Here is a 15,180-nt window from a genome sequence, read left to right as displayed (position 1 = left end):
CAGCGCCGGACTGTTGATGTCTCTTTCCAGGAGCAGGCATATTGTTCAATTATTATCATTTTTGGCCAAATAGGCAGCCGTAACAGAGGTGAGGGCGCGCGCGTCATCACGCAGTGCTTCGCCTACTCTGCGTTCACCGTAAAATGCAATATATACGTTTATATTTTTGTTTATTTGTATATGTATATTATTAATATTAATTTTTTTGAGCAGCTGGGATGGTGCCCCCCTGGGAGTTGGTGCCCTACGCAGACTGTGTACTTAGCGCATAGGGAACGGTGGTACTGTTGATTTACCAGGAAATCATGCATTGACAAAAGTTCCCCTTTGCTTGGAATAAACAGCTAATCTTCCTCTTTATGTGAGACGTGACACACTGCATGCACAGGTTTTTTTTTACACTGTCTTCCATTAGCGGGACATTGACTTTTTCCACCGTGTGCTTTGTTTCCGCAGTAGCTGCACTTATATGCCTGTATGTATCAGACGCTTTATATTTTTTTGCTGCCTTCTCAATTGTGTAATTCGGTTTTTGTTCAGCACTCTTTGGAACTGTTGCTTTTTGGCTGTGCACTGCGTCAGTTCACGTGAGCCGCTCGGTGTACATGCATCGAAGTTTCCCAGCTGTGCTGGTGCCATGTTGTGCAATGTCCACGGCTGTATGTAATGTTAGCTAAGACCCGGCACTTAAAAGTTTCTCTCGCAGTTTCGCTGAGTTTGTGCCAAACACCAACATGACCATGTCATCTTCCTCTGCATAAGCACAGTCTTTCACCCGTGAATATTTAGCGGCAGTGTTTCTATTGGATTGCCGCTGACGGGCGGCCTTATATGGGCAGGCATTAAATTACCGTAACTCCGCCTCCCACGGCCATTGAGCAGAAGTCTATTATAGTATATGGATGAAAAAATAGGTTCCAGTTATGTCCATTACGCGTAGAATTTCGAAAAATGAAACCTGCCCAACTTTTGTAAGTAAGCTGTAAGGAATGAGCCTGCCAAATTTCAGCCTTCCACCCACACGGGAAGTTGGAGAATTAGTGAGTGAGTCAGTGAGGGCTTGGCCTTTTATTAGTACAGATAAATGTCTGTGTAAAGGCATTTAGGAGGAAGTACAACACTGAAATCACAGAGGAAACATTGGCATTATAGAAATGTAAAAAGTCATTGTTTAACCTGTATTTGAGAGCTTCTAGGCACTTTGTGTGTTTTTTTAAAAAATAAATTGTTGCCATTCTTTTGGAGTGTTTCAAAATCCAAATTAGCAAAATATTTAAACCTCTTGTGTAAAACAATGCTTTTTAATGAACTTCTATGTTTATTGGTTCCCAGAATCTCTTAAAGCAAGCCGTATGCTTCATCAGTAGTTAATATGCATTCTGGGAAGCTGTCAACATTTGCTATAAGCAAGTGCTAACAGAGAGAGATTTTTCAAATCATCCTTTGTTTCATATAAAACTGGATTACTTCCATGATGCAAAAAGAGCTACTGCTTTTTCAAATGTATTTCTTGATTTTTATTTCCTTTATTTTTTTTTGGTTTAGTGTACTTGACATTGTTGATAAATATGTTTCAACAAAGGTCATCTACCCGCATTTCTTCTCTTTCTGAACTACAGTTACTACGATGGCATATCAATTTGCAGCCATGGGCAAATTCAAATCATGCTTTGGAGTATGAAGCAGCACGGTTTCTAAACTACATCACCAATCCACAGGTGGGTGAACTTTTTTTTTTTTTTTTAAATACCTCTGAGCCTTGTATGAAAAATCTTAGTGAACATCTTATTGTATAACATGTAGATCCATTATGATACAGATTAAAAAATGATCTTCATCTTGGTGAGGATGGTGGGACTCTTGATTTATAATTCTGAATGTGCATCCTGGTTTATTTTATGTTTTAAATGGAAAACTCTTTGACTTTTTCCATTATGTACTCTCATGCTTTTAATAGTGCTGAATACAGACTTGAAAAACCCTTTAATTCTTTTTCCATTTACTAAATTTGTCTAATTGTAATATCTGCAAATATCCATTTGCACATTTCAAAGCACCAGCGCATAAAAATGTAAAACCAGTCCAGGCTTAGTCTTCTTTAACCTGTGTTGTTTTTCTGTCTGAAATGTTTCACTTAGGCTTAGTTCATTGTTAGAGAACATAAGCTGTGCTTGCTTGGCATCTACCGTGATTACAGCATTTCTTCCTAATCTTTTAATCTTTGTTAAAATCTTCCCTGCATTTAATGCAGCATTTTGTCAGTGGACAAAATGGTTTTTCATGTAAGAAGAGGGTGCCTTTCTCTGACATCAAGCAATATCTAAATTATTTCAAATAATAACTTTTGCAAGCTGTATATCTTTTAATTATTTGCAGTCACCACTGAAAAAAATCATCTGGCATAAAGGATGCATTAGCCTAAATGCATTTTGAAGTTTCCCTTGAGAATATAAAACATTTTAACAATTATCAACTGAAAGACTTGTAGTTTGATCCCAGCGTGGGTTTTTTTCAGAATTTTACTTTTGTGTTTTTAATTTTTATAACTCTAGATAAGAATTTTAGACAGCATTGTATTGCTAGGATTAAGTTATTTTTGTTGAATATTCTCCAATAGGGGACATTGATCTGTTGGATGTATATTCAGTATTTTTTTTGTTTAATGTACAGCGCCAGTGAAAAAGAATAAAAAATGCACTATACACAGAGAAGTACAGTCATTGTGGAGGGAAAGCTTTTCTTCCCATAAAAACCATGTCAAGATCAAGATTAATTTTACATTTTGTATAATTATAAACCACATAACAGCATGCTTTTTTTCATGATTTCATCTATTTATCATTTTGTTTTTTTCCAATTCTTGGTGATGGGTACCCATCCAGTCGTCATTGAAGGGACACTTGCCTAGTCTCCAATTAATCTAACATGCAGACATTTGGGATGAAAAATCAGAGAGAGAATCACTAAAGTATGTTGAGAAAAACTTATTCATGATTAAAATGTGCGAACTCCATAAACAGTGTGACCCACAGTGATGAGACCTGTGTTTTGAGCCCTCTCTCCTGAAGCCTTTAGCCCATAAATGATTTTAGTAGTACAACGTTTACAAATATTCGCCATTGGCATCAGAGGTAATTGACAAAACTGAATTTCAAGTCAGTGAATCGGCAGGAGAAAAAGAATACCAGTGAAGTCCTTTAGGGGTCTGTCCTTAGAACCTTTATGTATTAAATATATTTAATGTAATTTTACATATGTGTGTGTGTGTGTGTATATTAATCACATAGATACCGGTATAGCTAATAAAGTTGTGAAATTTGCAAGTGATACTAAAATTAGAAGGATAGCACATATTGACAACTCAAAAACAACACAAAGGGACCTAGACAGTCTTCACTGGAGGAACACTTGGAAAATGAAGTTTAATCTGAAAAAGTGGAAAGTGCTACACATAGGCAAAAGGAACATTTTATTGTAAACTAGCAAAATACCCGCGCTTCGCAGCAGAGAAGTAGTGTGTTAAAGAAGCAATGAAAAAGAAAAGGAAACATTTTGAAAATAACGTAACATGATTGTCAATGTAATTGTTTTGTCACTGTTGTGAGTGATGAGTGGTGTTGTCATATATGTGTATATATATATATATATATATATATACATATATATATATATATATATATATATATATATATATATATATATATATATTATGCCTCAAACTACACACATTAAACGGGTGGCTGCCCCAAACACACATATATATATATATATATATACATACACACACACATATATAAACATATATATACATATACATACATATCTACATATATACACACACAGCTATTTCAGATCAGTGCAATACGCTGCTTGTTAAAACGGATGACTCCGCTCTTACGTGCAAGTCTGCGTGGATATTATGAACTATCGTATTTGTTCAAGTTCTATTTAAATTTTAAATAGAAGGAATTTTTATTTAGTCGACAGAAATATCTTTGGTAGGAATGGTAAAACAGACAGGAATATTATTCTGAATAAATCAACTCAAACCTTAAACAACTTATAATATTTTGCTCTCCATAAAAATATATCCTGTCTAAATTATACAAGTTAGAAATAAAGTAAACGTTAAAAGAACAAACATTCAAATTTCTTTACTCTTATGTAATTTTATATAAAAATAAACTTAGATTTTAAATATCCCAAAAGATTTTGCTCTCCATAAAAATATATCCTGTCAAAATTATACAAATTCAAATATGAACATGCTGCATAACAAAACCTGGAAATATAAATAAAATGTGTTCCTTTCAGCAATAACAAATCAAATCATTCAGTTGTCTTTGCTCATATGTCATTTTAGAGCTGGACGCCTGGCATCTTTTTTGGCCACAGGTTCGTTTCTGTTTGGTGTGAGGTTCTGTGTTGTGGAGATTCTCAGGATGGATTGCAGGTGCTCATCAGTGAGGCGACTCCTGTGTGCTGTTTTGTTAGTCTTTATCACTGAGAAGAGCTTCTCACACAGATATGTGCTACCAAACATGCACAAGGTTCGAGCCGCATGTAGATGGACTTTTTGTTCTTCAAAGTCACCAAAGCGCCGTGCAAACTCAGTGCAGTGCGCTCAGTTTATCAGCAAAGTGCGTATTTGGGAACACCGTAGTGACAACTTGGTTTAACATTACTTGGCAACAGGAAAAGTGGGACAAGTTGCACTGGTGCATTTGTGTCTCCCATAAAAGCAGCTTCACTTGAAATCACTTTGTGATTGTGCACGGTTAAACGTCCGCTGAAGTGTCAGATTCTTATTTATTTATGCTGCTTTCTGTATCTTCTGCATTGCATTCAGGTTACCCTGATGTTTTGTCTCATAGTGCCGTCTTAGATTAAATTCTGTAATTACAGCCACATTAGCTCCACAAATGAGACACACGGGTTCAGTAAACATATACTCAGCCTCCCATCGGTTTTAAAGGCTCTATTTTCAGAATCAACTTTTCTCTTCAGCATCGTGTGAGCTAGCTTCGCAATAACTTGCAGCATCATAAGGTAGACTTGATTAACGCGGTAAGTGTTCGGCAAGGCAGCTGAAGGCTGCATTATGGGATCTGTAGTTTATTGTGTTACCAGCGCTTCATATACCCGGCCATTAATAACAATAATACAGTATATAAAATGATCTCGGGCGGATATAATTACGCCGGGCGGATGTGGCCCGGCCCTTGAGTTTGACACATATGGACTAAATAGAACTTGAAAAGATATATTTTTCAAATGTGATCGCGCAATTCAGATAGAGTTGACGCAGACTACAGCCTGCATGCCTCAATAAGTCATCCTCCCTCGCTCTTACTTTTTACCGCTCATCTAATGAATACACTGAGTATGGCTTTACCAAAACAATCATTGATGGCGAATAAAGTATCCATTATTCGAGTATGTAGATTGGGATATATATATACATATATATATACCAGTGTATCGCAGCGAGAAGTAGTGTGTTAAAAAGCTAGAAAAGAAAAGGGAACATTTTAAAAATAACGTAACATGACTGTCAATATACAGTATTTGTTTTGTGAGTGTTACTGAGTGTTGCTGTCATCAAGGATTTGATTATCATTATTTCTTTCAATCAGGTTCGTATTTGTAGGATGTGTTGTGTTCAAGTTACATTCCGTGTTTGTCAATCGTTGTAAAGATGACAGGTTTCATTCATCGATTCGTTTCTTACTGCATCAATAAACAGCTCGTCGTCTTCTTTATCTGAGACCTGACACACTGCATGCACGGTTTTTTTTACACTGTCTTCCTTTAGCGGGACATTGACTTTTTCCAACGTGTGCTTTGTTTCCGCAGTAGTTGGATTTATGAATATGCTTGTATGTATCAGACGCTTCATATTTTTTGCTGCCTTTTCAATTGTGTAATTCGGTTTTGTTCAGCGCCTTTGGAACTGTTGCTTTTATCTGTGCACTGCGCCAGTTCACGCGAGCCACTCGGTGTACATGCATCGAAGGTTCCCAGCTGTGCTGGTGCCATCTCGTGCTATGTCCATGGCTGTATTTAATGTTACCTTAGTCCTGGCACTTAAAACTTTCTCTCGCAGTTTCGCTGAGTTTGTGTCAAACACCACCCTGACCATCTCATCTTCCTCTCCATAAGCACAGTCCTTAACCCGTGAATATTTACCCGTGGCAGTTTGCTATTGGATTGCCGCTGACGGACGGCCTTATATGGGCAGGCACTAAATTACAAACGCCAGCGCAGCCTGTCTATGAACTTAATTTAAAGTGTAGGTTTACATCGTGCTTTGTTTCCGAAGTAGCAGAACTCATGAATATGGTTGTATATGTCACTCGCTCGCTTCTTATTGTTTCGCTGCCTTCTCAATTATATAATGCATGTTTTCTTCAGCGCTTTTTTGAGGTCTTCCTGGTTTTCTATGTACTGCGTGATTACGTGGGAGGCGTGATGATGTCACACGAAACTCCGCCCCCACGGCGTTGAAGCTCATCTCCATTACAGTAAATGAAGAAAAATTGCTTCCAGTTATGACCATTACGCGTAGAATTTCGATATAAAACCTGCCCAACTTTTGTAAGGAAGCTGTAAGGAATGAACCTGCCAAATTTCAGCCTTCCACCCACACGGGAAGTTGGAGAATTAGTGATGAGTCAGTGAGTGAGTGAGTGAGGGCTTTGCCTTTTATTAGTATAGATACAAGGTGGGAGACACCATTTTATAGAATGTAATCTTTGGAATGGATTTAGGGATTTATGTTGATGAAACATACTCTCATTGCTTAAGCAATGTGAAATAACAATTACAAAGGCCAATAAAATGTTAGGTTATATTGTTAAAACTGTTGACTGTATAACTCATAATGTTATGTATAGGTTATTTAATGCACTAGGTAGAATGCATCTGAAGTACTGTGTGCAGTTGTGGTCCCCACACTATGAGGAATTTACATAACAGTGTCAATGAATGCATACATTTACTCTGGTGGGTTTGTTGGTTTATATCCAAATGACTTAAATAAAATAAAAGTCTTTTATTATATTCTTATTCTTTTTATACCCTTTGGGTTGATCCACCACCCTTGAAATTTCTGTATATATAACAACTGTCCAGTGTTATACAGATACATGACATATGATCCCTTTGTCATCTTTCAGTAGGTTTTGTGTATTACAATTTCATCTCTATTATTCTCTTGACCTTTATCTGATTTCCTGATATGCCTGAACAGGTTTCTGACATTTTTTAACCCTTTATGCTATTTCTGTAAGATGAATACAATATTTAATATTTAAAACATATCAAAACACCTTTTCCTAAATGACTAAGTGACCCCTAAGTCTATTTTTTCTTCCAAAGTTCATAGTGATGGTGGGTATCCTCCAGGTTCCCATTATGATGAACTAGATTAAGCAAGTTTCAGAATGTTCCGTTTTGTTTTACTTTGTGATACAAAGACTAGAAGATGTCTTTCATTCTTTTTTGGTCACTGCCATTGATTCTCATGGGTCTCTGTAACCTGCTCCTGAAAGTTAAGAGGGTTCACTGTGGAAAATTAGAGCAAAAGATTTCCCTGTTTGCAGAGGATATGCCAGTCTATGTTTCTAACTTGGACTATTCACATGAACATATAAATGTAAGATGTTATTGTATAACTTACTATTGTAAGTCTGCAACAGTTTTTTCATAGTGTGTAATTCATTTACATAATAGGTGTAACCCTTACACAAACAACATAATGTATATTTATGTAAATCATTAAACATGCCTTTGTAAACTTGCCCAGTGTATATATGCAAAATTATATACAGTAATCCCTCCTCGATCGTGGGGGTTGCGTTCCAGAACCCCCTGCGATAGGTGAAAATCCGCGAAGTAGAAACCATATGTTTGTATGGTTATTTTTATATATTTTAAGCCCTTATAAACTCTCCAACAATGTTAATATTATTAGAGCCCTCCAGACATGAAATGACACCCTTTAGTCAAAAGTTTAAACTGTGCTCCATGACAAGACAGAGATGACAGTTCTTTCTCACAATTAAAAGAATGCAAACATCTCTTCTCTTCAAAGGAATGCGTGTCAGGAGTAGAGAATGTCAGAGAGAGAGTGCGAAAGAAAAGCAAACAATCAAAAAATCAATACGTGCTTTTGGGCTTTTAAGTATGCGCACCGTGATAAAGCAGCCGCAAAGAAGGGAGCAGTGTGAAGGTAGTCTTTCAGCATTTTTTAGAGTAGCGTCTGTAGCTTCTAGGCAAACAGCCTCTGTGCAAACAGCCCCTCTGCTCAACCCCCTCCGTCAGGCGCAGAGAATGTCAGAGAGAGTGAGAGCGACCGAGAAAAGCAAACAATCAAGCACCCCTCGGGAAGCACATCGTATATCATTGAGGAGTTTTATTTAATACGTAATACATGCTCTGATTGGGTAGCTTCTAAGCCATCCGCCAATAGCGTCCCTTGTATGAAATCAACTGGGCAAACAAACTGAGGAAGCATGTACCATAAATTAAAAGACCCATTGTCCACACAAATCCGCGAACCAGCAAAAAATCTGTGATATATATTTAGATATGCTTACATTTAAAATCCGCGATGGAGTGAAGCCGCGAAAGTCGAAGCGCGATATAGCGAGGAATCACTGTACTGTATGATATAACATAACTGTCAGGAAGGTTAATGGTTGATATGACATAATACCTAATGCTCCTTCTTCACAGTTCCAGGAGACTGAAAAATTCTGTTCTACAGGCTTGGCATCAATGAATGCAATCTTTAACTTTTTTCCTAACTTTTAGGGAAAAAAAAGGAATTGGGAATTATTAAAATAACATGTACCTTTGAGCCTATATTTGTGCATTTTTCATATTGCTTTGCTTTTTAGCTTATAGAAGATAACTACTATGGTGCTATGCTGTACACAGTCATGAAACCCACAGTCTTTTCTACTGTCAATTAATTCTCAAATGTTTATAAGTTTAAATAAGTTTAAAAAGTTTACATCTACTCTTTTCATAATACTGCCAATTTGGCATGCATAATTTTAATTGTCACATACTTTTTTATTATTATAAAATAAACTTGTGATGGGATGAAGACTTTTCTCATCACTTCCTTTCAAAATTAGCTTTCTGATACAATTTGCCCACTGCTCCATTAACAAAAGACCCTCCTCTCTCTCTCTCTCTCTCTCTCTCTCTCTCTCATTCTTTGTTGACCCAGGTCTTTCACACTCACCTGACTTTAGACCATGAGCCAACAAATATCTCCATTTAGCTGTCACTTAAAGTCAAAACATGGAATCATGCCTGTAGTTAGAAGGAGTTCTATTTTTGCTCCAGGGACATTAGGACTGAACTTCTTCTAGTGGCCTCTAGCATTTCTGAGGTTTTAGTTGCCTGTGAAGGGCTGGCTCCTGACAGTAGCCTTTCTGTTCTACTTTCAATTATTACAGTAAAAACTTAAGGTGCATGTGCTGCCCTAGAACATTTAGATAGGAAGTGCACTGGCCTCCTGTTAGCATCATTCCATCTCTCAGTTCATTTCCCCTCTCTCTTTGTTTCTTGTATTGGAGCCCCTACATCTTCCTCTCCCACCCAGAATACATGCAGGACATATCACCCCTGGTATCTCCTTTAATTTCAAACTGGCATGTTTGACATTCCTGAATGTCTAAGTTTCTGTCTCAGTTTCCTTTGTGGCTTTGTGTAAGGCAGCCTGTTACCCAGTACCACTTTGGCACTTCTTGTTCCATGTCTTTGCCACAATAAAAATTAATAAATAAATAGATAAATAAACAGGACTATCATGATTAGCTTTGGTGAAGAATGTTCAGAAAATTAGTAAGTTTATAAGCTGATGTAAAGCTGATATATGTATTATTGTGGCATGTGGATAGAAACCAGGTGCTCATGATTTTTAGAATTAAACATTTGGCCGAGATCAAATCTTAATCCTAGTGCACTGTTGCCTTTTGTTGTTTAAAATAAAAGATGTCATGGGTGGCTTAGCAGCGCTGGTTAAAATCACTAGATAAAAAAGTAATAAAGGCTGCCATTGAAAGAAAGGGGTAAGAAGTCAGCCTTGAAAAAATGTGGAATTAAAGGAAGCTCTGCTAGGTCTCAGCCCCAGGCAGAATTCGCTGACCTGTTGAGGATTTTCATTCACACTAACATAATGTGCTAACAGGTGGGACAGTCCATTTGACCCGCTGGATTTCAGGCTCTGCTGCTTTAGAGTATCATCAAACAAAACACTGCAGTTTTTGTAGTTTTTGTCATTTTTTTGAGCCTGGCTTTGCAACCCTTTTGGCTACTTTTCTAGTAGAGATGTAAAAAGTAATGATAGACAGACAGTTGAAAGGGGATGGGCAGATTGTTGGAATAATGAATGAATACTGTCTTTTACAGGCACTTGACCCCAATTTTGTTCATTTGTTAGGTCCTCTATGTGTGGAGCTTGCATGTTCTTCCTATCTTCCCATTTTTTTTTCCCAAAAATCAATAACTTACTGCCAGTTTAAATGGTGACAGTGTTGGTAGTGTAAGTTAGTGAGGGTTTATGTGTGTCTGTTGAATGTACACTGTGATGGACCAGGCTGATTCATGCAAAATGCCCATTACTGCCAGTGACCCTGTACTGTAAAATGCAGGTTAAAATAAATAGGTATTGAAGGAGAATGTTTTCCATTAGCAAAGTTTTCTTTAAGCTAAAGTGTAGATTCTCCTTTACTAAGGTCATACTCTGGAGTTCAGCAAGTTTAAGAGAATATTTTTTTCAAGACAGACTGATGCAACAAATAAGTGTCCCTTACAAACAGTTATATATTGATTAATCCGAATGGACAAATAATTATAAATTCTCATTTAATATTTTCTCAGTTCTGCCTGAAACCTGCTTAAGTAGGTCTCTTGGTACGTTGTTGTAAATAAAGGAACTTTTATTTATGACTTTTATCCATAATAATGGGGTTCAGATCACTGACTATACATGACATAAAGGGGCCATAACACAGCCAGGTCTGCCAAAAATATTATTTGTGCCAGTCTGCCCAATTTACAAGACCTGTAATATTCCATGAAACAGACAGAGAAAATCATCACCAACCCCACAAATTCAAATCATATTGTGTGATATCATCTACTGTTAAATTCTGCTCTGTACTTGTAATATTTCCTGTTATACGCTATTTAGGATTACTCGTGTTCTCTTCTGTGTATTGTATTGTATTGTATTGTATTGTATTGACCCCCCTCTCTTTGACACCTACTGCTTGCCCAACCTACCTGGAACGGGGTCTCTCTTTAAACTGCCTTTCCCAAAGTTTCTTCAGTTTTTTTTTCCCTACTCTGGATTTTTTTGGGAGTTTTTCCTTTTCTTAGAGAGTCAAGGCTTTAGTCTGTCAAGAGGCAGGGTTTGTTAAAGCCCATTGCAACACTTGCGTGATTTTGGGCTATACAAAAATAAATTGTATTGTATTCAGGCCACAACCTTTTTGATCTTCATCCATCGGCCAGGCGTATTAGATTAATATATGCCAAAACAAGCATATACAGTATAAGAACAGCCACCCTCAGATGGGTAATTCACCTTAATTAGGCTGGGCAGTCCAATCCCGAGGCCTCCCATAGTCTTGCTATACTGTTTACATGCTTGTTTTTAAGTATTATTTCAGTATTTGTTGCGCTGAGTTGCACTCTACACTTAGTATGCATATACATATATATTTACATTGTCTGTCTTGTTTCTTTTTTTTGATCTCCAAGTGTGTGATTAACTGTTACATTTAAGTCTATTATGTAACTTATACAGGCATATTTGGCCAATAAATGTGATTCAGATTAGGCAGTTAGTTTTAATGTTGTGGCTGATCAGCATATAGAAACATGGAGCAATAATGTGACAAGAATGTAGACATTGGAATAACACTGTTGCCTTTCAAATCCATGAGCCAGGTTTCAAGTCAGTTATCAATTCACTGCCTGTATGGACATTGTATTTTCTGCCTATGTGGGATTTTTCTGAGTACTGTAGTTCCAAACAGAATGAACCCTGTATGAGTGAATGGTTGTGCTTGTGTATATAAGTATGCCTTGTTGTTAATATCATTTCGTCTAGAGTTGTTTCCAACCTTGTGCCTGATGGTGCAAAAAAAACCAAAACAAAAACAAATTAATAAAAAAATGCACTAACATAATAAAGCTGCGATCCATCTATAGGAACTTTGATGTTAATAGCACCAAACAAGGAAATCCTTGCAGCTCCAAAAACAGATCTGCTCACACTGTGATTTGTATGTGTTCTATTCAGTTTTAGATCAATACAATGACACAATTTCAATGGAGATGTATAATCTGAATTATATAATATTATGTTGTATTATCTTTAAATAGGTCAACTGTGGAACTACGCACGAAATAGAAATATCCAACATATCTGGGGTCAACGGAAAACCTTGGTCTGTCTGCTTAGATGACAAATATACCCTGGCTCATCAGATAAAGAAGAAACAGTGCCGTGTCTACTCCCTTTTGTAAGTGCAGAAATGGTATATGTGTTTCAGGGTTTAAGTATAAAGTGTCTTGTAAAATTATTCAGACACTTGGCTTAACATGTTTTGCTTTACAATTTGAAGTAATGATGTTTTAAAACATTGTGTATGTAACTGTCTCTATAGGTTTAAATAAAACACAGAAAATAATAACATGAAATAGCTTCCTTGATTTAATGATAAGCATGATAAGTAATGTGAAATGAATATGAAATAGTATCCTCAATGTAATGATTACATATTTATTGTATTTTGCAGTGGTAACCTAAAATTAGCTCAGCTGTAAATAAATTAGCTTGACATGTCACATTGTTAGGTTAGTGCTGTTTGTTAGTGTGTAATTAAAGTGTATCTTAAGAACTATTGGCTCTGTCAAGATCATTGGTCTGGCAGCGGTATCAAGTATAAATTCAAGCAAAATGAAGATGAAGTAATCTATCCATCCATTTTCTTAACTTGCTTATCAAGAGCATGGTTGCAGGGAAGCTGGGACCTATCCCAGCAAGCATTGAATGCAAGACAGAAACAATTCCTTGACAGAGTGCCAGTCTGTCTCAGGGTGAAATCACACACATGCACACTAGGGCCAAATTAACTCCACCAGTTCATCTAGCTTGTGATGAAGTAATCCTGAATAATAATTCTGAATGTTTATTATAGTGAAAACAAGGGTACACTCTTGTCACATCCCACCTACTAAGAAGGTAAGGAGGTCAAATATTCAAAAACACAACTTGGGGTATAATTATCTTTCTGTCCAGTGTGGTGGGTCATTTACTTAGACGCTTTACAAACAGAAAATGTGCTCTCTTTCTTCTCATCTCTCCTTCTCCCTCTCTCTCTCAAGCCTGTTCTCTGTCTTTCTCTGGTCAGGTGAACATTTGTCTTGCTTCATCTCCACACTCCACTCCACTCTGTGAACGGGACTGGCCTTTAAGCATTTCATTTTTTGTACGTCTGTCCATGCACAAAGCAGGAATTAACTCTGGACAGGGTGTCAGTCCTGTAAGAATGGGAAGACCTATTTACATACCACTAACATTGTGTCTGTTTTTTTTTTTTTGTTGTTTTTTTTTGTAAATTTTGTATTTTTTACGCTGATGCTTTGCTTGTTCCCTGTTTACATTTAGTGTGTTGTTTGCAATTTTAACCTAGTCCCTTTCACCATGGCTGGTTAATTAGGGCTTTCAGATGTGATTGAAGAGCCCACATGAAACCTCCTGATTACCAGAGTTCCTTGCAGTGGCATTAGATAGCTTAGCTGAGCTGTTTGGAGTCCTTTTGTACTACCCTCCTGTAGTAAGCTTTGCTAGCCTTTTGGCCTTTTTATTTTGTTCCTTTGACTTTTAACTCTTTGTTTGTGTCTTGGCTTCTCTGCTGATACTTTGGACTGATTTTTGTTATTAGCAGGTCATCTTTCTGTGCTTATTAGTATTTAATGTTTTGGTTGTTTTTTTATATTTGATAATTTAAAACCTTTGTATATATGCAAACTTTTAAATTGTTTTTGCTTTGTTGGATTATTCTTTACATTCAATTTACTTTATTCAATAAAGTTTTTGTTTATTTGGACCAGCAGTTTTAATGTGTATTTGCATATAATGAGCAATGCACCTATTGCAGTAGCCATGCCTGCATGTCTGTCTGTCTGGCTGTTTGTCCATGCCTGTCGTAGTAAAACAACTCTGCTCCCCAGTAGACTATTTTTGTTAAAATGTGGTGCATTTACTCTTCAAGAAAATTTGCTGAAACAGTTCAATTTTCAGTGAGATATTTCAAACAGATTGCACTGTACAAAGTTTTGAAATTTCAGTTTCCAGTTTACTGTTTCAAGCTTACCTTTAAAGTGGTTGCTTGACCATTCTGGATATTTTCCTCTTTTATTTTTCTGACAGTCACTAAGATGCCCAATGCAAGGGAGTCATAACGCTTAGGAGAGCACACATATGCAAACAGCCTACACAGTAGAACCCATCTACTGCTGCTTTAAATGAGGATGGACTGGTTTAGAGATGGAACTGCAGTTGATCTGTGAGAGAAAGATCAAGCCCTCTGGGCTCACAAAAGGGACCGTGCTGCCCGCTAATAGTAAGGATGGATCAGGATTACTCTTTGCACCACGCTGTTACTTAGCGATATAATGTGCAATAGACTGACTATGTTTTACAATTTATCTGTATCTGATTATCCATTTTTGCTTCTGTGTATCCGGAGACTGAAATTAAAATCTTTTGAGATAATTGTCACCTTTCGTATTCACATAATGCAATAAATCTCTTTACAAATTTTTATGCATATAATTTTAACTAATACTTAGCTAGATGAGGAATTTATTTCAGTTGCTTTTCTCCTTTTGTAGGATAATATTGATTGTGATATTATGCTAGCATTAGTCATTTGTTTTAATAGTTCATTTTCATTTGCTAATTATTGGGTACTACTTTATTGGGTACATGTTCAAAAATGTTATGTTTAAGAAGATTGAAAAACAGTTAGCAGTCACAGACCTTCCACCACTAACACACATTAGTAGATGCCATTTTCACATCACTTAAAGTGGAATCTGCTGTTGATCCACAACAAGCCTGTTTGTGCACCATTTTTAACTTCA

General features: G+C 36.7%; 1 protein-coding gene across 1 annotated transcript in view; it reads left to right on the top strand.

Moving 5' to 3' along the window:
* mettl24 (methyltransferase like 24) overlaps positions 1–15,180 on the top strand; it is a 330,987-nt gene that overhangs the window by 114,175 nt on the left and 201,632 nt on the right. Inside the window, exons 2-3 of the mRNA XM_039747924.1 lie at positions 1,620–1,718; positions 12,412–12,551. Of these exons, the coding sequence (XP_039603858.1) occupies positions 1,620–1,718; positions 12,412–12,551 (239 nt within the window). The remainder of the gene's footprint in view (positions 1–1,619; positions 1,719–12,411; positions 12,552–15,180) is intronic.

Source organism: Polypterus senegalus, chromosome 3, assembly GCF_016835505.1.
Source record: "Polypterus senegalus isolate Bchr_013 chromosome 3, ASM1683550v1, whole genome shotgun sequence".
NCBI lineage: Eukaryota > Metazoa > Chordata > Cladistia > Polypteriformes > Polypteridae > Polypterus > Polypterus senegalus.
Note: the sequence above shows the minus strand (reverse complement) of the source record. Positions and strands in the feature narration are given on the sequence as shown.